Source organism: Fusarium venenatum (assembly GCF_020744135.1).
Source record: "Fusarium venenatum strain MPI-CAGE-CH-0201 chromosome Unknown EDB82scaffold_2, whole genome shotgun sequence".
Classification (NCBI taxonomy): domain Eukaryota; kingdom Fungi; phylum Ascomycota; class Sordariomycetes; order Hypocreales; family Nectriaceae; genus Fusarium; species Fusarium venenatum.
Window position 1 is genome coordinate 2743744 of NW_027072130.1, and position 24549 is coordinate 2768292.

Genomic DNA, 24549 nt, shown 5'->3' on the forward strand with positions numbered 1-24549 from the left:
TATACCAAGTCCAGGTTTACAGTTGCTGTAACGACCAAAAAAAAGCACTTGCTGATTTGCTGACAATGAATCCTCTTTGAGGAGATAATTTGCAATGTTGGGTAGTAATCTCAGACCACCCACTAGCTTCTGATACTAGATCCGTGCCTCGGTCCCAGGGTTGTACCGTACCGTGCGAAAGAGTCCTGCGACTGTCAATGTTTTTGTTGTGCTGATGGATTGAGTTGATCAAAGTTCCTCGGCTCAACGGGTGTCATGTGCTCAGTATGACAGCTTTGCGCGGTTGAGACTGTGAATAGTGAATGCAATGCTTGAACAGAGCCTGTGCCGTTATCTGAGAAATTTGGAGTAACTCTGAGTGTGTTAATGATGCCTGCATACATGCTGATATACAGTATGCTCATGTTGTTCATCAACACCACGCAAGTAATGATGCGATGCGTTCGTTGCGTGCGCCCTCTGTCGTACTAATGCAAGTCTGATGCGCATTGAAAGTACTATGTAGCAAAAAATATTCCAGATGGTGTTGCGACGCGGGTCTGTGATCAACCCACTGAGTCCTTGTCTCTGGGGTTCAACAAACATGCACTTTAGCGATATCTAGACGAGGATGTCATGCAAAAAATCCCCAACAGCTGGAGTCATCGGTTGGTATGATACCCGTCAGATACACAAGAGTCGGGTAGCGAATTTCGTGGATGATTGACCTTGGACGTTTCCTGCTCCTTCCATGCCTGAAACCAGGTACCTACCCGGCACTGGAGGAAGCTTCAAGTCACGTGGAACCCGGATGATGTCAGCATGCCCCTCCATACCCCACGATGGGATTCCCCTTGTACCGCGATGATGTAGTGTAGAGCCTGAGTTTTTCAAGTTTGTGTATCTTGGTCTAGAGACTATACTTCAAAATGAAGCAAAGATTCTCTTCGTTGGATGTGAAAGTGAGTGCAACGTGAAAGCTATTCATGACCTCTTCTAACTGCCTGATAAGATCATTGCACATGAGCTCCAGGAGCGCCTGGTGACTCTTCGACTCTCCAATGTATACGACCTTTCCTCCAAAATTCTTCTCCTCAAGTTTGCGAAACCCGACAATAAGAAGCAGCTTGTTATTGACACTGGATTCCGTTGTCATCTGACAAAGTTCGCACGCACAACCGCTGCGGCCCCCTCCATATTCGTTGCGCGCCTCCGGAAGTTTCTCAAGACCAGACGGTTGACGGCAGTTAGGCAAGTAGGCACCGATAGAGTCCTCGAATTTGAGTTCAGCGATGGTCAATATCGCATGTTCTTAGAGTTCTTTGCTGTATGTCCTATACCCCCTTGTTTTGATGAAACTCGCTGACACTTTTGTCGCTAGAGCGGTAACATCATCCTCACAGATGCCGATTTAAACATCCTTGCCCTCGCGAGAACCGTATCCGAAGGCGAAGGGCAGGAGCCGCAGCGAGTTGGACTGCAATACTCTCTTGAAAACAGACAGAACTATGGCGGAATTCCTCCCTTAACCAAAGAGAGAGTGCAAAATGCCCTCAAGGCCGCTGTGGAAAAGGCGGCTGTCGATGCGACGTCATCAAAGAAGCAAAAGGGCAAGCCTGGCGGTGATTTGAGAAAGAGTCTGGCAGTGTCTATCACAGAGTTGCCTCCCGTGCTTGTGGATCACTGGCTGCATACAAACAACTTTGATACCACAGTTAAACCTGATGAAGTCCTAGCTAACGAAACTCTATTGGATGAGTTGGTCAAGTCACTTCAGGAAGCTCGTAAAATCGTGGAAGAGCTTACAAGCTCAGAAATATGCACTGGCTATATATTTGCTAAACGCCGAGAGAGGCCAGAAGGAACCGAAGGAAACGAAGAGGCAAAGACAAAGCGCGATAACCTACTATACGACGACTTTCATCCTTTCATCCCATACAAATTGAAGAATGATCCCGCGATTGAGGTTCTCGAGTTCCAAGGCTACAACGAAACAGTCGATGAGTTCTTCTCGTCTTTGGAAGGTCAAAGACTCGAGTCCAAGCTGACTGAGCGCGAGGCAGCAGCAAAACGAAAATTGGAAGCTGCGAAGAACGAACAAAACAAACGGATCGAGGGGCTTCAAGAAGCACAGACTCTCAACTTCCGCAAAGCTGCCGCCATTGAAGCGAATGTCGAACGTGTTCAGGAAGCTATGGATGCCGTCAACGGACTACTCAATCAAGGAATGGACTGGGTGGATGTTGGAAAGTTGGTTGAACGCGAGAAGAAGCGCCACAATCCTGTTGCCGAGATCATCAAGTTACCTCTGAACCTTGCCGAGAATCTCATCACCCTCGAGCTGGCAGAGGAAGAGTTTGAACCGGAAGAAGATGACCCTTATGAAACCGACGACGACGACAGCGCACTAGACGATGATGAAGGCACATCAGCTGTCAAAGGAAAGCAGACTAATAAGGCGCTTAACGTAGAGATCAATCTTGGCCTCAGCCCCTGGAGTAATGCTCGAGAGTATTTCGATCAGAGAAAAACGGCGGCCGTCAAGGAAGAGAAAACTCAGCAACAAGCATCCAGGGCGTTGAAAAATGCGGAGCAAAAGATCACCGATGATCTTAAAAAGGGGTTGAAACAAGAGAAGGCTCTGCTCCAACCCATTCGTAAGCAGATGTGGTTCGAGAAGTTCACTTGGTTCATCTCATCCGACGGTTATCTTGTAATCGGAGGCAAAGATGCTCAGCAGAACGAAACCATATACAAGAAATATCTTCGAAAAGGCGACATTTACTGCCATGCTGATCTGCATGGAGCATCTAGCGTCATCATCAAGAACAACCCCAAAACTCCGGATGCACCAATCCCTCCCGCAACGCTTTCCCAGGCGGGATCACTCGCTGTGTGCTCATCAAATGCTTGGGATTCCAAAGCTGGCATGCCTGCGTGGTGGGTTAACGCTGATCAAGTCTCCAAATCTGCCCCAACAGGAGAGTTTCTGCAAGCCGGAAGTTTCATGATTCGTGGAAAGAAGAACTTTTTGCCTCCGGCTCAACTTCTCCTTGGACTGGGTCTTGCTTTTAGAATCAGCGAAGAGAGCAAAGCCAAGCATGTCAAGCACCGCTTACACGATGTTGATTCCGCAATCGGCGATGAAGGCTCTGGTGCTCCCCAATCAGCAGGAATGATGGGTGATGCTGACGAGCCTGATGCAGGACATTCCGACGTGCCCTCTGATTATGAATCCGAAGATGAGAAACATGATGAAGAGTCTCGTGATAATCCTCTTCAAGCGTTTAAGAAAAGCGAAGGTCGTGATGACGAAGTTGAAGAAGCCGAGGAATGTGTTTCGGAGCTTAGGATCTCGGATGAAGCAAGCAACAAGGCCCCGAACCAAGGAGTAGCCGAGGCCGATGAGAAAGAAGGAGAGGACGATCAAACCGAGGAAAACGGAGCTGATGAAGGTGAAGCCGATGACAGAGATGAACCCGCTAAATCAGAGAAGGGGACCGCCAGCAAGCCTTCAGAGACAGGCTCGCAAAACAACATGCCAAACTCCTCTAAGAAGCACCCCCCTAAGCGAGGTCAACGAAGCAAAGCTAAGAAGATTGCTGCAAAGTATAAGCACCAAGACGATGAGGACCGAGCCGCTGCCGAAGCCTTGATTGGAGCTACCATTGGACAAAAGAAAGCTGAGGCTGAGGCAAAGGCTAAAGCAGATCGCGAGGCTGAACTCGCGGCAGCTAAAGAGCGACGTCGTGCACAGCACCAGCGGCAACAAAAGGAAACAGCTGAACACGAGGAGATCCGACGCGTCATGATGGAGGAAGGTGTTGAGATACTTGATGAAGACGAGGCCAGTCAGATGACAGTGCTCGATGCTATTGTTGGCACACCTCTTCCCGGTGACGAGATCCTTGAGATTATCCCAGTTTGCGCTCCATGGAACGCCCTCGGACGCTACAAGTACAAAGCCAAGCTGCAACCTGGTGCGACCAAGAAGGGTAAAGCAGTCAAGGAGGTTCTCGAGCGTTGGAAGGCGGCTTCTACCAAGAAAGGTGTTGTGGACGAAAATGCTCGGGATAAGGATCGAATGTGGCCGCGCGAGGTTGAGCTGATCAAGGCACTTAAGCCTGAAGAGACCTTCAACGTCGTGCCTGTTGGCAAGGTGAGGGTTATGATGGCCGGCGGAAGCAGTGGAAGCGGCGGCAGTGGCGGTAAGAAAGGTGCTGGCGGGAAGGGCAAAAGGGGAGGCAGAGGATCCAAGAAATAATACGTGATCGATTTGGAAAAAGAATTAGAAAAAAAAAATCCATCACATCGATTTATCTACTGAGATCTGTGCTCAAACATGCCAAAAAATTGCATATATTGTCAATGTTCATCATTCTATGTATAGAACCTTTATATACTTAACGCTACATGTCCATTTCTTCATAAATCATAAAAAGGCTTGCTCATCTCGTACTATAGCTGATCTTGTCAAACTTCCTCACGTCATCAGGCACACGTGCAATACACAGTTCACCACAAAACTCGCCCCATTCACCGCTCGTCGCGTCGCGAACGGCGTCTCTCATGGCTCTGCCGTAGCGTTCACGGTAAGCTTGCTTGACAGCCCGCATGTGGTGCGGATCCCAGTGGTATCGAACAAGGCGTGAAATGAGCAGCTCGCGACGAAGCCCATCTTTGCGAGACGCCGAGGTGGCGTGATGAATGAGCAGGGCGTCGCGAACGGGACGGTTGATGACACCATTGAGAATATGCGCCAAAAGTTCACCCTGACGGACGTTAGTAATGAAACAAGGTTTGTCAACGGATGGAAAGACGTGTCAAACTTACCACAAGGTTCCCGCTCTTTTTGAGAGCATCGCGCGCAAAGTTGGCACGGTACTGACGCTCGTACTCCTGAAGAATAACGCGAAGATGAGAGTCGCTACGAAGTACAATAATGTTGATCATTGCTGTCTCACCACCCTTTTCCGATTTTATGGAGCGGCGGAGATCAGCGACGTCCTGGTCCACCAGAGCGTAGTCGATTGGTACCAGGCGGCCGTGGTGATCATACTCCTCCATGCGACGTTCCTCAAGAACCAGAAGGACGGCTTTCTTAAACTTGTCCTCCTTGAGCTCTTCTTTCATGCATTTGGTGAGGCTGTTGTCGTACTTTTTGTCTGTGAAAGCGTCCTTGATATAACGTATTTCGGCATTGGTGCGACCCATGAGGGATTCGATGAGCAGTTCTCGACGAGTCTTGTCCCCCTGGTACCAAAAGTTGGCCCAGTATGCCTCGCTCTCCCATATACCCAGGGCAACAGAGTAACAGGCCTTCATCAGGAGAGGGTCTTCGTCTTTGAGACGAGCACGGATATGCTTGGCAATGTTGACGCCCTTGCGTTCGGAGCCTGTTTTGACGAGCGCCTTGTAATCAGCGCGTAGCTTCATAACTTGATCGTGTGTCAAGCTTGGTAGAATCTCGATAAGTGGCTCAGTGTCAGGCTTACGGCCCCCCTTCAGGGCCTGGGCTAGCTGGGTTGTGATGTCCTCAGGGTCGTGGAAGCGGGCGCGTCGGCGACGTCTGCTATCCTCTTCATTGTCAGACCCTAGCGGAGAGAGCGCCTCAAGAGCTCGGTTATCCTCGTTCGACTTGGCAGCAAGCAGCAGAGGAGATGGCATAGGAGAGCAATCCTGGTAAGTGCCATAGTAGGACTCGAGCATGGGCGATGGTGGAGCATTTGCGAGTGATGCGCCGGCCAAGCCACCAACGGCGAGGCCACCAACTGTCAGTCCGGTGTTGATGCTGAGACCTGACATCCTCTCAGTTGGAGGTTGAGGAGACCTATCCTTTCGGCTGTGGCGTCCATCCCTGGATCGTGATCTGTGTCTGCGATGGCTGTCCACAGTCAGAGTATCTCCCGATTTCTCTCTCTTGTGGGATCGAGATCTTTCCCGAGATTTTTCACGTCGGCGAGACCTGTCCCGTGACTTTTCACGTTTCCGGCCCCCAGAGTCCGCAGTTAGAAGGTCTGAGCTGCCCCGAGGATCAGAAGATCTGTCTCTACGACGTTCGCGATGTTTCTCGTCATCACGGCTCCTAGGCTCAGCAGTCACGACATTGGCGTTGGAGCCATAAATCTCATTGTAACGCACATCTTCCCTGGACCTGCGCGACCCGTACTGATCAACAGACGGACTTGCGGGATCGCGATGAGTATATCCGTAGGGGTTCTGTTGCTGGGCATAATAGTCGTCTCCAGAAGTTGGAGGGGGGTTGTATGTAGTCATGACCTGGCTGGCGGTTGAAGGGAGTCCTGTGGCCTTGCCATAAGCTAAGTCGTCAGTCTCAGCTTTGGGGCGCGGGGGAACTCCTGGCTGTCCGTAGGCCAGGTCATCGTCTAGCCTGTCTTTACGGCTTCGGTTGTCCCTTTCCTTGTTGTCGCCGGGAGATCCAGTAAGCTTGCGCATGTACTTCTGTGGCAGAAAGCTGAACCTGTCTTGTTCATCCTTGGCACGGGGCTCTGCATTGTAAGTGTATGGGTCTTTATCTTTCTCGCGACGACTGTCATCAGGGAATGTTCCTGGTAAGTTACTGTCAACCCTGTCGTGCGAGGACCTGTAAGGCGAGTCCTTCGGCGGAGAGGCGGTTCGGTAGGCGGGCTGATAAGAGTCATAGCTGTATTGCTCTAGATTTCCAGGGATTGCAGGATAGATGCCGCCCTCATCAGGGTAGGGAAGAGCACCGCTTGCTTGTGGCGCGCCCGGTCTTGTACGGTCATTCAAATCATCTTCTGGGTATATGTAGCTCGGTTCGCGATAATCGCTATAGGATGGGCGCTCAGCATCGCTCTTGGACCTATGATCACGAGAGCGTGACCGGGATCGATCCTTTCGGGACCTATCATCAGGTCGGAGAGAAGACATAATCGCTCGTTTTGGGGGTTGGGTTTCTGGTTTTTCGCAAAGACACAAGTTGAAGCTGCAACAGAAGGAGGGGTATTTATTTGTGTGGAGCTCGCGGGGTTGGGTCTCGCTCTCTTGTTGTGTCTGAAACAAAACAGGACAGGTGAGAGGGGAAGAAAGATGGAGAAAAAGGTAGCAGATGCCTGGTGATTATGAGAGAGAATAAGAGATGCTCGAAGGATCATGCCGGATTGAGTAATAAATCCCAGGCTTCCCATTCATTTAAATTAACAATGACCGGCCGCCTGACGCGATGGCATGCGTCAATGGCGGACGGACCGAAATGCTAGGCTACCTCCACTTGACTGGCATTGGAACCTGACCTGCAGAGACCCAGGCTCTTGGTGTTATGAGAGACCAGTCAAACAGCTTATGAGGGTCTCAACTCGCATCTGTCGGGTGACCCCGAACGCTACCGGGCCGCTTAACTGGGGTTTAGTGTGGCGGTTCCAACGAGGCAGAGGCTGAGGCTGAAAACAAGGGGACAGATAGGTTGTCATTTTGCGGGGCGGCACTGGGCTGTGCTGTGTAGAGATGATAGTATTGAGATCGGATCATTGTACAGAGTATCACTTAATGATAACTTTATGAAAATGACCATGATGTTGTAGGATGGCTATTGTCGTGCTTGAGACAGTCACTACGTCACCTGACCAGAATATCTACTGAGTCAATGTTGGGCTCAGAAAGTGTGGATAGCAACTTTGGGCATTATTCACTGTCTAATGGGTTGTAGATTTCCATATCTGAAACATAAAACTGGTTATAAACTTGACTACTACCAAAGGTACTTTCAATCCCTAGAGGTGTTTTCATGAGCCTGAAGCAAGACCATGTTAGGGCAAGGTTGAGAAATTATAGTATACAGAGATTAACTTGCTTCATGATCGAACTGATACTGCCCCTTAGAGTCTACCTAAGCAAGGTAGATAGGTGTCTATATGGAAATAAGTACAATAAATATTGCCTCAATACTGTCTTTTATTGTAGTGGCACTCTTTCGCCCCGTTGAAACACATATAGTGCCTCGTCCTTTCCAGGAAACGAAGGCAAAGCAACCTTGGTGACCATGGTCCAATCCTTATGCTCACTCTCCATAAACTCATCCATAGTTATTCCCTTGAACCCTGTGTAACCATTCCGGTTTTGCGTGCCAACAACGGCGATAGTGTCACCCTCAAACGCAGCTACGAGGTTTCTTGTAAAACCTCCTTCAGTGCCACCACCTATACCGCCGCCAACGACAGGGTATACGAGCAAGAGAACCATTTCTTTTCCACTGGCGTTCTTGCGCAACCATTTAACACCATCAGAAATGACGGTGTCATTGACCCAGTTGACTCGCCATTCACTCTGCATGTTGTCCACCGCGTGTACGGTCAGGCCGTAACGGCGGAGCATGAAAGCCCAATATCCATTTCCTGACCCTATATCCGCAATAGGACGCCCGTCAGCCAGGATCTTGAGAATATACAGGCTTTCGTGAGTTGGTGTTGCACAGCCAAAATGGTGCATGAAGATGGGCAGTACGTGATGGCTTGTTGCAACACGTTCTGATGCTGGGCAAGGACCGCACCACTCTAGGGAGTGGCATGACCACATCCAAAAATCGAGATATGGGTTTGTGCTGGGCGGATTTTTGCACTTTGGAACGGTGAGCTTCGTCACAAGCCCCGGGTGTAGATATCGCTTTCTCTCCAGATTGGCTGCGACTTCACTTCTCGTTGAGCCTTTTTTAGCATTGGTTCCCAGGTTCTTGAGAACCGCACCAGTTGCTGTTGATGGCCTGAAAATAGAAGCATATGCTTCAACGTCAGTCTGAGGAGGCGGGTCTCTCTGTCAAGGTCAGTCTCGTTGTTGTCCAGTCCTCGAGGGCTGTCGATGGGCGAGATCTTACTGGTGAGCCATCATCGTTACGATACCAAGCATGTAGGCCATTGGTACCTCCGAGATTTACAACAGATTGCACTTGGGCAAGTTTTACACTTGTTATGGCATGATATGTGTAGGAATCTGGTTCGGGAAGCTGAAATAGTACTCGACTGGCGTTGTACAGGTCATTCTTCAGCAGATAATCGACAGCTTCCTTCTGACGGTCGATGTCTTCAATGGCCTCATCTGGTCTAAATGCTGGGCTTCCAACACAATGGACGAATTTGGATTGAGACATTTGAAGTATATTGACAGCCTCGGTGATGAGTTGGGGTTAGTGATTTACAGAAAGTCTCGATGACGTTGTTGCGTTGTTAGTAAGTTACATTAGCAGTCTAAGTTAATTCTTTTCAAAAAGTGGGCGCCTCTCTTCGTCTCAGTTACCCTGACCTTGATGCCACGGTCGATTGTGCAGGCTAACGTTAGGTAACTACAATACATACCTACCTAAGCTAGGTAGGTATGGATACCAGCACTATTGGGCAAACATTGGTGAGGAGCCTCAAGTATTGATCACAACTTCATGCTAATGCCAAAATCCAGCTCATTTTTTTTTCTTCCACATTTTAGTATTGCTTTTGTCACTTGTGAAGCGAATTTGCTCGGACCATCCGGATGGAAATACGGATACTGCTCCGCTATTAATCAAGTGACGACTCGTTTGATACATCATATATGAGGAGTCTACAATCTGGTCATTTGTCACAAATCTGATGTCTCAGGGGGCGCGGTTATGTTGGATTAGAGGTTGGTTTACGGACAGTCCATCAACAGCCTGTAGTATGCTGGACTTTAAACCACAACACGGTTAGACATACAGTGCAGACTAGGTAGGTAGTTCAGGAAACCCTGAAAGAACCTACCAAGGTTGAGTTGAGTTCAGCCCAGTATTTTCTTTGTTTGTGAGATTTGCCTGTCCATTCGTCTAATTAGATACCCTAATCATCAGACTACTAAGTGGGCTTACAATAACAGAGGGAGATGGAGAGGGAGGCACTCCGGCACCATTTGGGTCACTATCAATGATCAATTAAATACCTACTAACCTAGACAATACTCAAGACCAGGCGGCTTGGCTAGAACCAGTATCTGTCAGTATTTATAATCCAAGTGGCGGCAATCTGCCACTTTCTTGGCACGATCTATACCGCAACCAACTGCTGTCGGGCCCGTCCCTTGCCTACAAAAGCCCCACCAACTTTTGGTTTGCTCCATGGAAGGTACCTACCTACAGCAGGTGCGGGTAGGATGAACGAGCCTACGCTGGTCTAAGTATGTTCAGGAGGTAGCTATTGTACTTACCTATTCTCAAGCGCCTCTTTCTTCTAGACATGCAACTCTCCTCCTGCAACTGCAGAAGTTGTTTCATTCAAACACATTGCTTGGGATCCGCTTGCTTTTGCGCCTGTTATCCATGTGGTTTTGACACCAAATATCATTATACCAACCAACTGCCCTTACAACAACTCCTTGACATTCAGATCTACCCGAGTCGGTAACATCGTCATCGGACCGCGCATGCTGTTTCAATCTTCGTTTTCATTCGCTACCCTTTTACGAAATCTCGAGGCCCGTGACGAAGCCCGAGCCTACGCAGATCGTCGGCCATCCATTATTTAGACATTAAAGTTGTCCTTTTATATCCGCACCAAGTCGACCAGACGCCAACTGCTTTTTCGTTATACCCGTCTTCCTTCCGTCACTTACACATACACTTCAATTACGATGGACCAGGGACCGCACAATAAGAGACAACGCGAGGATGCTACTGACTATGATGAATTATCTGTTCATGGCCAATTGCATCCTAATGTTGTCAAGTCAAGCGACCGCGAGATATCAGAAACTCGACGAACCATGTTGGATCATAGCAATAACAGCGTTAACTCCCTTACAAAAACTAGTAAACCGTATGATGCCTTGAAGGAATACCCCCGAATGGATCGTACAACAGACTTTCCTGCTTCAGACATCTCCGAACAGTGTCGACGCAATGACCCCGGGGTTACGTCGCCACTTACTCACCCGAATGGAATCTCAATGTTCCCGGAAATGTCGGTTACAGAGCAGGAGGCCATGTCTCGACAGGCTCTCGCTCAGGCCGAAGAAACCATCGTCGCAGACAGTGACGAGTACAATTCCACGGACGATGCTGGATATGGGAGCGATAACATGAGCTCTGCGAGTACATCTATTGGCTCATCTGTTCGGGATTACATGTTCGAGAATGGCCGCCGTTACCACAGCTTTCGCGCCGGGGCATATAACTTTCCAAACGATGACGTGGAACAGGAGAGAGAAGACATGAAGCATGCCATGGTCAGACTTCTCTCAGGCCAGAAACTGCATTTTGCGCCTCTCGGTGACAACCCTCAGAATATCCTTGACATTGGAACTGGCACAGGAATATGGGCGATAGAGAGTAAGACCACATTGCTTCATGCGTGTACGTTCCAACATCTAACACTAAAATAGTGGGCGAGCAATATCCCAGTGCCAATGTTCTCGGTATCGACCTCTCGCCCATACAACCAACTTGGTTGCCACCCAACGTTCACTTTATGGTTGACGATGTTGAGTCTTCCTGGCTTCATCCCCAGAATCACTTTGATTATATTCATTCCCGTCATACCGTTCAAGCGGTCAAAGACTGGCCTCGGCTGTTTGATAGCGCCCTACAGTGAGTACCAAACTCCCAACGCCATTCCACCAACATCATACTCATGCAAGCAAAGACACATGAAGCCTGGAGGCTGGATGGAGCTCCAGGAGATTCACCATTACCCTCACAACGCAAGAACAGGTGAAGCCATCCAGCCATACGATCACCCAATTGCACAATACTGGACCTACATCAACGAAGGCCTTGCAGCACTCGGTGTAGATTTCCCTGCCGCAGCAGGTGGCAAGTTGGCTGCTAAGATGCAATCGGCCGGTTTTATTAATGTTACTGAACGAATATTTCACGTCCCTCTTGGAACTTGGCCTAAGAATCAAGTTCTCAAGACTGTCGGGCTCTATTGGCGCACAATATTAAACGATGGCATCCAAGCCATTGCTCTCGGTCCTATGTCCAGAGGGATGGGATGGAGCCGCGAGCAGATTGAAGTCTTTCTTGTTAGTGTGCGAAGGGCTTACAGTGACAACACGGCGTTGCTATACATGCCCATGCACATCGTGTATGGTCAGAAGCCGTACTAAAAGCACCGAATTGGAACATACAAAAAGAGAGAAGGGGTAAAAATACATAAGATCACCGATAGTTTAATGCTGTTCTGCAACCAAGGACCTGCCGGCCCGAGGGACGCCATCATAACATTGGGCCACTATAGATGCCAACTGGAATGCTGAGTGGACGCTGTTTTTGCTCCGATACGAACTGCTCATGTATGCCAACTCTGCTGAGGCAAGTCTGGTCCAAAAATAAGTGCCAGGCGCAATTAGCCTTGGGTCTAACCGATTCGATGGACTCATGCCATTAAAGGCACATTCGTCAACCTGTACTACAACCCACGAGTTGATGTTAGACGGCGCCACCACATCTTGCTCATATATACAAAAGTACAACGATCCATAACACATTACCTATATAATCTATTCACCTGGTTCGCACATGAGAATCTTCAGTTGATGAATGCATACCGTTTCTCCACAATAATTTACGTGCCATAAATGTCATATCATTCTGAAGAAACGTTCAAAACACCGGGAAAGAATTCCAACATGAAGAAAGTGTGAAAGGTTACCATCGCACAGGTCCACTAATGCAGCCAAAGGCGGCCAAGCTCCATGGGGCTTAATATGAACATGGCTTCGTGCCGCCCACACCATTACATCCATGTTAGCTTCGGAACTAGCCTGCGGAGAGGAGGAACAGGGGATCGGATGGGCTCAAGGCCTAACCAAACCGGTGTTATCGCGATAAATAATCCCAGTCATGTACTTTATGTACTACTCCCATATCATTTCTCGACTTCGTTTCAGGGATTAATGCCACAACTTGCAGAATACACGCCAATCAAGAAGGTTCTTATTGAGATAGACTTGGCCTAAAGACATCTCGCCACTTTTTCAATTCACGCTACCAGGAATGAGGGTGGTGCAAATAGGTGGAATACCTCAAGCCAACCACGTTCTGGACATACCCACTACCCGCATGGGTCTTGCTGGTCGTCTGCAGTTTCGAATTATCCCAGGCCATCAATGGAAATCTGAAATATATAAAATCACGCAACCCCAAAGCCGTACTACGTATTGCAACGTTGGCCGTGAAGCACGACTACATCGCGAATTTTGTCAACATGGGCGAAGAAGAACTTACTCCGCCATACTCGCATGGCTCGCCAAGCTTAGAGACATCTCTCATGGTACAGTTGGCGAGGAAGATTGCCCAAGAGACAGAAAAGCTTGACAATTATTTCAAAAGCAACGGGCTTCCAGATCTGGGGTTTGGCACCAATGCCCCCAATGACCTCCCTAGGCTACCAGAGGACATACAGAAATGCCGACTGGAGATTTCATCGGCCACAAAACAACTAGAACTTCTCGTAAGAGGACCCAGAGAAACTATCAGATGGGGCATATGGAGTGTAAGTCTTTGTATTTCGGGTAATTCCTTTGGAACTAACAAAAAAAGTATCTAGACACGTTGAGTCTTCAGATTCTCAACAGTTTTAAGATATGTGAGAATGCCTACTATGCAGTCAGATTCTTTGCTGATACTCAAAAGACGATCTTGTCCCGTTGGACGAGCCCATTTCTTTGGGAGATCTTCAAACTAAAACCACACTGGATTCCGTCAATTTGGCGCGTGCTCTGCGTCATGCCATGACGAACAGTATCTTTCAGGAACCCATACCGGGCTTTATAGCACACAGTGCTGCTTCTAAGATCCTTGCTCAAGATGCCAACCTTCAAGCTTGGGTGGGCTTGAACGGAGAGGATTTCTTCCCAGCTGGAGCACATACCTTGGAAGCTCTCCGTGCCGACCCAAAGGCTACCTTACTTACGCGGACCGGATTCAACCATGCTTGGGGAACGGTCGACAAAGAGCCCATGTTTGTAACCTTTGGCAAAGACCCCCCACGAGGAAAGCGATTCGCTGTAGCAATGGCAAGCCTCACCGGTGGAGAGGGCTATGAAGTCGGCCATTTCGTCGACAACTACGACTTTTCCAAGGTGGACGCCAATGAAGGGACGTTCGTAGATGTCGGCGGTAGCCATGGCTTTGTGTGCGTGGACTTGGCTAGGAAATGGAGCAAGGTGAAATTCGTTGTGCAAGATTTGCCAAAAACTGTCGGCAGCGCCCCGAATCCCATATGCGAAGATGAAGGGATAACCCAACGTATATCGCTTCAGGCCCACGACTTCTTCACGGAGCAACCTGCCAAGGGCGCTGATGGTAAGATGCAGCGTGGACCATCGCTACTAGATTTCAGCTGACCAAAATGAAGTATTTTTCTTTAGGTGGATATTTCATAACCTTGCTTCGCATTACGCTGTCACAATTCTGAAGAATCTTATCCCGGCTCTTAAACCTGGGGCCCGTATAATCATCAACGACCACTGTCTCCGTGAGCCTGGAGTCGAGAACAACTGGGATGAGAAGCTTATGCGGAGCATGGATCTACTGATGCTGACTCTTCTAAACTCCCAAGAGCGAACGGAAAAGGAGTTTGAGGAGCTTTTCAAGGCTGCTGACGAGCGATTCGTTTTCAAGGTAAGTTATTTGTTAAGTGACTTCCCCTAATCACCGTACTGACAGGTTTTAAAGGGTGTGACACGGCCAGAGGGGTGTAGGATGAGTATCATTGAAGCAGTTTGGCAACCTTGAATTTAACATTAACAATATTGGATGTTGGATAATTGAGTTTGTACATGAACGGGATAATGTAAATCATAGCAAATCTAACTTCTGGATGAATAAGACTTTTCGCAGCAAAGCCAATCTTCAAAACTGACATGCGTTGGCGGTACAAGATTGAAGTGAATGCACTTAGACACTGACCGCCCATCAACAAAGGATATCGGCTAGACGCCATTTCTCATGTGGAGCGAACCTCATAATGTTAAATTTTTGCAAATTAAATATCGAAGCGTAATTGGTTTAGTGGTAAAATTCTCCGTTGCCATTCAAGCGACATCGGGGAGCCCTGGGTTCGATTCCCAGATTACGCAGGATCATATCCTTTTTCTTACTACCGCTTTTTTGGAAGCGACCAGGAGCTATCACACCGAATTTCAGCATGTGATCAAGGTCTTGTGAGCCTCATCGTCTGTCTAAGATGAAGGAATTCCCGGCCCTTAACAAGAGGATCGCAACAGATATAATAGCAGGAATCAGCTGCTAGAAACACATGGGACAAAACCAGTGGCTCGTCTTATGCCTGCCCCTTGTGCCTGGCGATATCAGTTGCTGCAGACGTAGTAGCAAGGTTATAAACTAAAGAGAAAGTTTCAGTATAGGACGAGGTGCCTGAACAGAGGTAATGGTTCATTAAACACCAGGAAAGTTTTCCTGTGGAAGGCCATTAGTGGATGTATTAGAGTCTTGGGTTGATAGAGGCACCAGATAAATTGGGGTGAAGCGTGAATGTGTAGGTTCAATAAAGTGCCATTTTGTTGAATGCTGGTCTTGTCTATGAGGTTTGCATTTCGCAAGTGTAGGTTGAGAAACCGAGAAAGTAGGAATCGTGGGATTTGCAGGTAACAGCTTCGTTATGTTTGAGACGCTGTGAAAGTAATCCCATAGCACTTTTACTAAAGTGCTTGCAAAATCAGGGGAGTAATGGCCAAATCCATTTACTTTATGGTGGAAAACGAGTCTCAAGGAAATGGTCCAGTGTCCCCATACTCAGACCGAGGATGACTGGAATATCTCGCAATGTTGTAAGGTTCCATCCGATCGTAGCTCGATGGAATTCATGGCTCAGTAAAGTTGGCGATGACGAGGTCTCCCAACGAAAGGTTCCAGTCCTTAGTTAGTTGAAGTTTAGCCAAGTCTTATTCCTTTGAGGCACCCAAATGCTTCACTTCAGCATCAGCCTCGAGGCGTTCCTGACGAATACTGCTCAACAGACATAGGTACAGATTCAAGTTATAAGGAGTCAGTGTGGGAATTGTTAGCTAGTGGGTAGCAGATAAATGGCCTCTTAAATTTTGGGTATGAGAATAAGTAGTCTAAGAACCATAATGTAAGGAGCATAAAGTGTCCTACTAATTTCGTCTCTTATGCTTCCAGGCCGATTTTTCTGAAATCTTGGAGAATGGCCACCCTTGGAATGTCGTCAAGGTTAAGTTAATAGGGCCTAGACTAAGTACAAAAGTAGCATATGGAACTCCACAACATTTCGAAATCATTTAGTGAGAAGTTTTGGTATTTGACTGTTTGTATTAGGTGTAAGTGTATACAGCCTATGTAGTCCCAACGCTATTCCCTTTCAACGCCGTTGCGATCCATTTCTTCAGAAAGTGATTTCCGTGTCATGTCGTTATTCGATTTACTGCTTAGCAGCCTCCTTGTGAACCTCGGCCTTGCCCTCGTGGGACTTCTCCTCGAACTTGTCGGACAGGGCATCCTTGGCAGCGGTGACACTAGATGGATATGTTAGCGTGGTATTATTGTTATCGAAGATGAGAAGACATACCGGGTACCGGCGGCGACGTTGCTATCCTTGGCAACCTCCTTGTTGGCCTCCTTGGAAGCACCAGAGGTAGCCTGCTGAACGGTCTCAGCGACGTAGTTGCCAGCTTGCTTGAGGGACTCCATTGTGATAGTGGTTGGTTGTTTGGGGTTGGGTTGTTTGAAAGTGTTTGTGTTTGTGAGTGAGTATTGGATTGATGTGTTGATGAATAGAAGAGAAGATTGAAGGTGGGAGGGATCGGGGTTTAAGTAGTTCTTTGTGAGGAAAGCGGCATGGCAGTGATTCACATTCAAACTCTAGGCAATTGCTGCATCTAGGCAGTTGAGGGGCAGGAGCGTCGCGGGGCACTACGCGATCACGATTGAGAGTGACGTCAGTTGCCGTGTTAGAACAGTCTGGATTCTTAAGCTATCTGTCCACTGCGTCATAGCAGTCATGGGAAAATCCAATTTGGGGGAAGGAGCCAAGGAATCGTCAACGCCTCTAACTAAAACCCGCATTATTGTTTGCGTCCGGGGAGGATCCTCGTGCCAGAGTTAGTTTTCATAAACAGTTTCATGATTGGGTGGCGGTTTTATCCGAGGCTCGGGAAGACTGATGATCATTTGCAGGCCAACTTGAGGCTCCCACTTTGGAGGATTATCTTGGATCCACGATTCAGGGACACGTTTCTGATTGGTCACTCAGACCAGCAGCTACGATGCGCGATGACGACATGACTCTTCCAAAGCTCACCTCTTTCAAAGCTAAGCTTCAACGCCATGTCGATGCCCCTTTCCTTGGAGCCAATCCTGACACGCCGAGCTGCATATGGCGGCATGTCGTAGCCCGTTCTAGGTCGTTTCTCTGATCACGATCGGGTCAAGTGATCTTTTTAGACGGAATTGCTGTCCGTGTGAAGCCGACGATCGAGTCGGTTTTACGTCAACCGAAGTAAACAAGGAATTGCCTTTGGTTACTCATGAATAAGCATATCGCAATGCCACCGATAACCTACGGTAGAGGGGGAATTCGAGCACGTGAGAATGTTCGGGAATGTCACGGATTCAGGGTCCCTCCATGTTGAGGATCTCAAGGGTATCAACACCATCTTCTCCGAAGTGTCAAGGGTTCGTTTGGCACATATTGCAACCACAATCTAGGAGTAGGACAGTTAATGGAATATTTGCAGTCAGAATACTCGCAAGCTCAGGTACTGCAGCCTTGGGGGCCGAGGCAAAGTTTAGCACATCTGTTGATATTTTTCGACCGAATTTGTCGGAATAGTGCCTGCAAGTTGTTCTAGAGACATACTATACCTGATTCAACCGAGTCTACGTATTCCTTCATTAAGCCCATATCGCATAAACCTTGTTGTTTTTTACGATACCTGCCATAGGCCAAGATGACTCAATACCCAAAGACAGCGCATCGATCGGTCGTCTCCAGCCACTTTCCCCTCGTCGTAAACCCCGACATGCATTTTAAAGCGGGGGGTAAGCTTAGCATCTTTAACGCCTTTCGGTTACGATGACCAGCGCATCGGGTAGTTGGGCTCTTGTTGAGTGAGATGTGATTGATTGAACTACTGGCACATTGTAGATGTGTGAGCTTGCGCATTACAACTATAATCATGTATAGAGAAGAGCATGTTAATTGTAGGCTTATCACATATGTAAAATACGCGCCATGCTTGTAGTATACGAAAAGTATACACAGGATATACAGAAACCACGATATCATCGTCAAGTACAAGGAATATGATCGTCATGATCGAACATACATTGCAACATCAATAAGACTCTAGGTTAGGTGTCATGATGAGATAGATAAATCACGTGAGTAAAATGGCCCGTGCCCAACCGCCATTGGACCCCGCCAGTGCGGTCAGGAGGCTCAAATCAGAACAAGGGAGATCCAAGTCAACGACAGGAGATATCGAATGAAGTGACCTTCAACGAATTGAACGATCAATTCGCTATCAAAATTGAGATTCAAGGCCATAGTTTGAAATACACAAACTTAGAACGATACCTAGCTCGACGCCATGGATCTGGCTTACGATCATATTACAGAAGATGGCTACGCTAAGAAGACAGAAGAGCCAAAGACTACCCAACCCCAGTCAACTCTGAATGAGGATCTCCAAGACGCCTATAAGGCATTCTCCAACAGTCCATGGGGTGCCAAGATTGGTGGTTTCTTTGGCACTGTGGCCAAGCAGGTACGAGATCTCACTTCATAAATTTGGTCTGTCTAACATGGATAGGGTGAATCGGTGTATACACAAGCATCAAAGGAGCTGGCAGAAGTAGGCGAGGATGCGTCAAAAGGACTCACTAGTCTGCGCTCAACTATATTGAGCCATACAAGGAACCTTTCACTTAATACTGCCACGGCAGGTGAGAACTCAAAAGACGGAGAGAAAGATCAGACCACCCCAAGGGCTTCTCAGGATGGCTCGGAAGAGGCGAAACAATCTGAGAATACCCTTGCTCGTCTTCGAGCCGAAGCTGCCAAGAGGTTGAAGGACCTTCAGCGAGCCGAGGAAGCTGCTGATGAAGCTCTTATTAAGTTTGGTGGCAACGTCCGAAACTTCCTCCGTGATGCTGTTAGCATTGCACCGCCTCAGGAGTCTGACCAGAATGGTGCTGTTCTTTTTGAAAGTAAGGACGCACAGGGTAAACGTGTGATCCATACTTCAAGATTCGATGCTCAACTACATGTTATTCACACTTCGATTGAGAGTTTCACAAAGGACCCTAACAGTGCTGATTATGCTGCTTGGTCGAAGGAGTTTGATGCTGATAAAAAGACACCTGATATCAATGGTGATCTGCAGAAATTTCCCGACTTACGGGCTACCATGGAGAAGCTGGTTCCCGACCAGGTTCCCTACGTTGATTTCTGGAAGCGCTACTATTTCCTTCGTCACGGCATTGAGACGGCCGAAGCTAGACGACGAGATCTCCTCAAGGGTGAGTTAATTGTAACATCTTAACAGCAAGCCACTAACAAACAAACAGCTGCCTCTGCTGAGGATGACGTTGCTTGGAGTGACGACGATTCTGATAACGACTCCGACGACTCTGCCGATACCAGCACACCCGTGACCAAGACCAAGGTTGAGCCCAAAACTGAACTCAAGACTGAAAACAAGACCGTGCCCAAGGCCGCTCCTGCTACCCCTGCCACCCCTGTTACTGCTTCCTCCAACACTACACAACCTCCCGCAAAGCCCCTCCTGAAGCCAGCTGAGCCCCGCAAATCCAACGACGAGAAGTCACAGGCCGATAGCGAAGCTAGCTATGATGTTGTCGGCGCTGCCTCTGGAAAGACAACCCAGACTCCCAACAGTCCCAAGGACTCAAAGGATCCCAAGAAGAAGGCAGAGAGTAGCGACGAGGAAGACAGCGACGATGATTCAGATAGTGATGAGGACTGGGAATAGAGCCTGAAATTGGGTTAGTGTATGCTTGGGACGATCGGATTTCGCTTGTCCAGCTCGGCGTTCGGTATTTTGTGGTTGGCATTTTGAACCAAATCCTGTAGCTTGATATTGAAATACCAAGAACTCCGATATGTGACCGTCATCTCTTGCCCACGCCACATTTTTTTGTTTTCGCTGTGGTTGCTTATTTCTTCTTCTTGGTGACCATGGTGAAGCCGTCCTCGTCCACCTGAGGTTGGGGCTTCTCCTTAGGTGCCGCAACCAGAGCAGGAGCGTCATCCATCTCAACGTCAGCACCACCCTCATCGTCTTCATCATCTTCATCACTCCAGTCTGTGTCTTGGTCGTCGTCCTCAACCCTCTTGAATACGCCCTCAACCTTTGTACCCTGGCGGTTCAACCAGCGGGTGCGCAGAGCCTTCACCTCGTCATAGGTTCCCAGGGTGCAGCTTGCGCGAGCACGGAGAATGTTGGCGGCCACCTCTGTGCCTGAATCGTCGTCGACGTTGACCTCAAATTCGTCAATCATGACCTGTAGCAGGACAGTCTCTACCTCCTCCAGATCAGGATCCTCGGGAACCCTGCCATTCCTAGGAGGTGTGTCGGTATATTCGGGGAACAGCTCAACGACGGCGCCAGCAAACCAATCGCGCTTGTCGGCAGAGTCGGGACCGCCCCAGTTGTTCTGGACGGATAGTGTAAGGGCAGGCCAAAGGTGCAGGGCGTATGCGACAGCTTGCTCGAACTCGGATTGACGCTCGGCTGTAGATTTGTTTCGTTAATCCAGGGCTGGTTTCTGACTCGGAATACTAGACTTGACTTACCAGCCGGAGGCAGCTGTGCGGGTTCTGTAGAAGCCATGATTGTGGTTATGGATTTGGCGGGGTTTGGAGGGGCAATTTCAAGAAGATGGTTCTGCACAAAATTTTTGGTGTTTTTCACCATTCAGGTTGGACCCCACCCGCCAGGCCTAAGGATATGCTGGCCTGGCTGGCCCACATAATCTGGACCTCGAGATATGGATGATGTTTATTTGTCATTTGTTCTATCTAGGTAGAATGAATTGTTTGATTTTTCTTAGATGAAGCAAATACCCAGATTATAAGAGAATGAATTATTGCCAAACTTGGAATATTTTCCTACTGTTTCCAAGATTTGAAGAGCTATAACATCCTGCTTATAGAATCTATAATTCGTTACTTGCTTTCTTGGCAGGAAATCTCCCCACAAAGAGAAAGCACAGGCCACTTTTTAATGAAGAGAGCGACTCACTCTGCCCACAGCGCGTCCATCCGTGGAGTCAGGGGTAAGAATTGGATGCCCCGATGCATTGACTTCTCACCCAGGTCAGGGATGGATGACATCATGAGACCCTGACTAGCATTAGGTTTTCGGTTCAGCTGAGCCTGAACGAACTGGATGTCTCTGCCTTTGTCTTCATTCTGACAAGCTTTTTGTGGCAGATGGCGCGTCTTTAATAGCTACTAAACTGTCGTGTACGAGTACCAAGCAACCACAAAGACAGCCTTACAGACAGCTATGAACTACCTCAACACTACCTCCGTCTCATTCGCTGTGACGCCAACCGTCGTATCTACTTTATTTTCTCATGTACGTAAACACTCATCGTATCATGCAATCGATCTGCATCCTTTTTGCGGGGACAAGCAAAGCAATCAGTATTGGCATTCATTCAAGACACTACATAATATTGATTGCTTTTTCTCGATAACTAACTCGCAACCTTTAGTATTTCAACAGGAAACCCCTTCGACAGCGCCCAACTGCTCATCTCTCTTACGATGAAGGTCTCCATCTGATCCGATCGTTCCTCGAGTATGCGTCACACCACACTGTCGAAGAGCTTCAGGCTTTCACCGCGCAATGGGTGCCGCATCCTCAATGGGTCAAAGTCGAACATGTCACTATATCTGAAGACCAGTTGACGCGCGCCGCTCAATTACTGCAAACGCAATTGGGTCCCGATGGCATCCGGCAAGTGGGCGGCGAGAAGTGGTGGCAATGGCGGAAACCAGAGACCACCCTCGATGCTGAATGGATTGAGATGCGCGCGGATGCTTATGAGCGAAAGCAAGAAGGGGGCAAGTCGCGGCGCGTCATGATGTATATTCATGGAGGCGCGTACTACTTTGGCAGCGTTGACGAACATCGATATCAACTACAGCGACATGCGCGAAAACTCAAAGCACGCGTCTTTGCGCCTCGGTATCGCCTTTCACCACAGTTTCCATTCCCATGTGGCCTGCACGACTGCCTTGCCGCTTACCTCTATCTTCTCACTATACAAGACCCGACAACTATCGTTCTGGCCGGTGACTCTGCGGGTGGTGGTATGGTTATGTCTCTATTGTGTGTTCTTCGAGATCAAGGGATTCCGCTACCCGCCGGTGCTATTCTCATCAGCCCATGGGTCGATTTGACGCATTCGTTCCCCAGTGTCGCTGGAGAGGCGCCCTTAGATTATATCCCACAGGCTGGTTTCCACCATAAGCCTTCCAAAGCATGGCCACCCCCAAACGAGGACGATATAACAATGTTGAGAGAAGAGGCCCTGAAGAAGAAGAAAGGCGAGACGAAAAAGACGCCAGGTAAAAAGGAACTGCAGGAAAAGCAACAGGCGCCTGTTGTAAAGCAGGAACCGTCGGATGCTTCATCAAGATCGGATTGGATTAATGGCGGAGTCCCCGTTAATCCTGAGAAACTTCTTTCCGTTATCATCGATGGCCAGTCTGTCAAGCTCAAAGACCAAATCCAGGTAGGTTTCGTAGTTGACATGTTCGATTAGATGCTAACGCCCCCAGATGTATACTACCAATGAGCTTCTTGCTCATCCCCTAGTCAGTCCAGTGATGCAGCCTACACTGGGTGGTCTGCCTCCACTCCTCATCATGGTTGGAGGAGGCGAAATTCTTCGAGATGAACAAATATACATGGCTCATAAATGCGCAAACCCTGCGAAGTATGCGCCCCCGACCCTGACATCAGAGGGAAAGGCTTTGTTAGAGCAATACAAACCAACAGATGTCCAACTCCAAGTATGGGACGACCTTTGCCATGTGGCACCAACACTGAGTTTCACTCGACCTGCCAAGCACATGTATCGATCTGTTGCTCAGTTTGGAGCATGGGCCCTTGCACGAGCTCAGAAGCGTGGTATAGAAATCATGGATGATGACAACATTTCAGTCATCTCTGCATCAGGGTCTGATAGTGAATCCCAAGAGAAGCCACCCAAAGCAGCAGAAACCGACAAGTCGGACGATTTCAAGTCTGGCCAGGTTGGAAAGGCCGGAGATCCTTTACCGAGTTTTAAGAACCACATGATTCGACAAAGGGTTACTCGTCACGGCGCAACACTGCCATTGATGTCCGAAGCCGAATTAACAGCGTGCTGTGTGGATCCTACATCTGTGGGTATTGTAAAAGAAGGCACGGTTAAGAAGTGGCTGGCTATGAAGGATCAGTGGGATCATCGATATGCGTCTGCCAAGGCAAAGGTCCACAAGAAGATGGTCAGCGATATGGCCGCTGGCTATCACAATTTTGGCCCTGGAGAATGCCCTCCTCCAACAGCATTAGCTGGCCGACGGAGGGTCGATTCCAAGCTGGTCGAGGGAAGCAAGAAACAACAGAAGAGCTGGGGCCTAGCAATGTGGTCGCTCTGGGGTTCAAAGCACGACGAGGCGACCGTCGAACGAGAGAAGAAGGCAACAGTGCAACCGCTGACCCGAGCTGCCACCACTGCTGAGGGTGAAGGAGCACGCTCCTTTGCTGACATTGAACAGCAGGATAGGGCACCCGTACATCCTGGTCGACCAAGAAGTAGATCTCATAGACGAATGGTCACCGATGAGAACCAGACGGGTAGTCAGGCTATCGCTGAGAACATGCCAGTTTCTCACCTCATCGAGCAACGAAAGGAGCAAGAAGCCGCCAAACCTAGCCTGCTCAGTCCAGATTATGCACCAGAGACTGGTGTGGCAGGCAAAAGACCGTTCCTGGATGGTATTGCGCTGCCGTTTAGTCTCAATAAGAATGCCGAGACGGCCAGTATGATGACCCTTCAATCTGATGTCACGCCCTTGCCAGGCTCAAGACCTATGAGCCCGAGCTTCCATGATGACGATACCACTCAACCCTCACAGTCGACTCAGCTCACTTCCCAAGATGCGCCGGTCATTGAGATAGCAGGAAAGCGACCGTTCCTTGACGGCACGGCAGTCCCTTTCAGTCTCAAGAAGGAAGCAGATACTGCCAGCATGAGGACCTTGCAATCTAATATTACTGCCATGCCCAGCTCGCGACCTATGAGCCCTGCCCATCCAGCAGAATCGGATAAAAAGGTACACGAGAACGGGGTATCAAACGAGAAGACTGAACTAGATGATGGAGCATCGAGCATGCTCGCCACACCTTTGGAACGACCTGGCTTGGACACTTTTGTCACAGCACAGGAGGAGCTTCCCAGAGTCAAGTAAGAGGAGGAGTTCATGAAAGGAGTTCAGTTTGGCGCAACGGGTGGGATAGAGTCAGTTGTACCTTTTTGGTACAGTGAGGATATCTCGTGTGCCAAAGCACAATCGCTATCGTTAT

The 24549-nt window shown here is 48.6% G+C and overlaps 9 protein-coding genes and 1 non-coding gene across 10 annotated transcripts; 6 read left to right on the forward strand and 4 right to left on the reverse strand.

Moving 5' to 3' along the window:
- Positions 1-908: 908 nt before the first annotated feature.
- EDB82DRAFT_430018 (uncharacterized protein) lies at positions 909-4243 on the forward strand (the record flags this gene model as incomplete). The annotated part of the gene is made up of 3 exons (XM_025733799.2): positions 909-941; positions 992-1306; positions 1361-4243. 3 exons carry the CDS (start codon positions 909-911, stop codon positions 4241-4243), a joined length of 3231 nt encoding a protein of 1076 aa, XP_025584669.1.
- A 92-nt stretch (positions 4244-4335) lies between these two features.
- On the reverse strand, positions 4336-7039 carry EDB82DRAFT_147543 (uncharacterized protein). Its single transcript, XM_025733800.2, has 2 exons — positions 4813-7039; positions 4336-4751 (listed from the first exon to the last, which is right to left on the reverse strand). The coding sequence occupies exons 1-2, from the start codon at positions 6889-6891 to the stop codon at positions 4428-4430; spliced, it is 2403 nt and encodes an 800-aa protein (XP_025584670.2). The 5' UTR covers positions 6892-7039; the 3' UTR covers positions 4336-4427.
- A 433-nt stretch (positions 7040-7472) lies between these two features.
- On the reverse strand, positions 7473-9194 carry EDB82DRAFT_574189 (uncharacterized protein). The gene is made up of 2 exons (XM_025733801.2): positions 8828-9194; positions 7473-8766 (listed from the first exon to the last, which is right to left on the reverse strand). The coding sequence occupies exons 1-2, from the start codon at positions 9098-9100 to the stop codon at positions 7912-7914; spliced, it is 1128 nt and encodes a 375-aa protein (XP_025584671.1). The 5' UTR covers positions 9101-9194; the 3' UTR covers positions 7473-7911.
- A 1280-nt stretch (positions 9195-10474) lies between these two features.
- Positions 10475-12095, forward strand: EDB82DRAFT_147629 (S-adenosyl-L-methionine-dependent methyltransferase). Its single transcript, XM_065607066.1, has 3 exons — positions 10475-11284; positions 11338-11542; positions 11598-12095. Exons 1-3 carry the CDS (start codon positions 10588-10590, stop codon positions 12061-12063), a joined length of 1368 nt encoding a protein of 455 aa, XP_065464614.1. The 5' UTR covers positions 10475-10587; the 3' UTR covers positions 12064-12095.
- Positions 12096-12818: 723 nt separating this feature from the next.
- Positions 12819-14810, forward strand: EDB82DRAFT_496599 (S-adenosyl-L-methionine-dependent methyltransferase). Its single transcript, XM_025733803.2, has 5 exons — positions 12819-13451; positions 13499-13544; positions 13592-14263; positions 14316-14581; positions 14636-14810. Exons 1-5 carry the CDS (start codon positions 13164-13166, stop codon positions 14693-14695), a joined length of 1332 nt encoding a protein of 443 aa, XP_025584673.1. The 5' UTR covers positions 12819-13163; the 3' UTR covers positions 14696-14810.
- A 147-nt stretch (positions 14811-14957) lies between these two features.
- EDB82DRAFT_t84 lies at positions 14958-15039 on the forward strand. Its single transcript has one exon. It is a non-coding gene; the product is annotated as a tRNA-Gly (tRNA).
- A 1322-nt stretch (positions 15040-16361) lies between these two features.
- EDB82DRAFT_523580 (glucose-repressible protein Grg1) lies at positions 16362-16630 on the reverse strand (the record flags this gene model as incomplete). The annotated part of the gene is made up of 2 exons (XM_025733804.2): positions 16362-16455; positions 16509-16630. The coding sequence occupies 2 exons, from the start codon at positions 16628-16630 to the stop codon at positions 16362-16364; spliced, it is 216 nt and encodes a 71-aa protein (XP_025584674.2).
- A 1901-nt stretch (positions 16631-18531) lies between these two features.
- EDB82DRAFT_554454 (uncharacterized protein) lies at positions 18532-20210 on the forward strand (the record flags this gene model as incomplete). Its single annotated transcript, XM_025733805.2, has 3 exons — positions 18532-18708; positions 18754-19462; positions 19511-20210. The coding sequence occupies 3 exons, from the start codon at positions 18532-18534 to the stop codon at positions 19933-19935; spliced, it is 1311 nt and encodes a 436-aa protein (XP_025584675.1). The 3' UTR covers positions 19936-20210.
- Positions 19651-21259, reverse strand: EDB82DRAFT_147681 (Pre-rRNA-processing protein TSR2-domain-containing protein). The gene is made up of 3 exons (XM_025733806.2): positions 21208-21259; positions 20760-21121; positions 19651-20697 (listed from the first exon to the last, which is right to left on the reverse strand). The coding sequence occupies exons 2-3, from the start codon at positions 20878-20880 to the stop codon at positions 20120-20122; spliced, it is 699 nt and encodes a 232-aa protein (XP_025584676.1). The 5' UTR covers positions 20881-21121; positions 21208-21259; the 3' UTR covers positions 19651-20119.
- A 215-nt stretch (positions 21260-21474) lies between these two features.
- EDB82DRAFT_427208 (uncharacterized protein) lies at positions 21475-24434 on the forward strand (the record flags this gene model as incomplete). The annotated part of the gene is made up of 3 exons (XM_025733807.2): positions 21475-21546; positions 21686-22711; positions 22758-24434. 3 exons carry the CDS (start codon positions 21475-21477, stop codon positions 24432-24434), a joined length of 2775 nt encoding a protein of 924 aa, XP_025584677.1.
- Between the last annotated feature and the right edge of the window lie 115 nt (positions 24435-24549).

Bases quoted from the DNA above. Each gene is read 5' to 3' on its own strand.
- EDB82DRAFT_496599 (XM_025733803.2), top strand. From the start codon at position 13,164: ATGGGCGAAGAAGAACTTACTCCGCCATACTCGCATGGCTCGCCAAGC. The intron at 14,264-14,315 runs GTAAGATGCAGC...ACCAAAATGAAG, and splicing joins ACCTGCCAAGGGCGCTGATG to TATTTTTCTTTAGGTGGATA. The intron at 14,582-14,635 runs GTAAGTTATTTG...CAGGTTTTAAAG, and splicing joins ACGAGCGATTCGTTTTCAAG to GGTGTGACACGGCCAGAGGG.
- EDB82DRAFT_574189 (XM_025733801.2), bottom strand. From the start codon at position 9,100: ATGTCTCAATCCAAATTCGTCCATTGTGTTGGAAGCCCAGCATTTAGA. The intron at 8,767-8,827 runs GTAAGATCTCGC...TGACCTTGACAG, and splicing joins GTAACGATGATGGCTCACCA to AGAGACCCGCCTCCTCAGAC.
- EDB82DRAFT_147543 (XM_025733800.2), bottom strand. From the start codon at position 6,891: ATGTCTTCTCTCCGACCTGATGATAGGTCCCGAAAGGATCGATCCCGG. The intron at 4,752-4,812 runs GTAAGTTTGACA...AACGTCCGTCAG, and splicing joins AAAAGAGCGGGAACCTTGTG to GGTGAACTTTTGGCGCATAT.
- EDB82DRAFT_147681 (XM_025733806.2), bottom strand. From the start codon at position 20,880: ATGGTGAAAAACACCAAAAATTTTGTGCAGAACCATCTTCTTGAAATT. The intron at 20,698-20,759 runs GTAAGTCAAGTC...ACAAATCTACAG, and splicing joins CGCACAGCTGCCTCCGGCTG to CCGAGCGTCAATCCGAGTTC.
- EDB82DRAFT_147629 (XM_065607066.1), top strand. From the start codon at position 10,588: ATGGACCAGGGACCGCACAATAAGAGACAACGCGAGGATGCTACTGAC. The intron at 11,285-11,337 runs GTAAGACCACAT...ACACTAAAATAG, and splicing joins AGGAATATGGGCGATAGAGA to TGGGCGAGCAATATCCCAGT. The intron at 11,543-11,597 runs GTGAGTACCAAA...ATGCAAGCAAAG, and splicing joins CTGTTTGATAGCGCCCTACA to ACACATGAAGCCTGGAGGCT.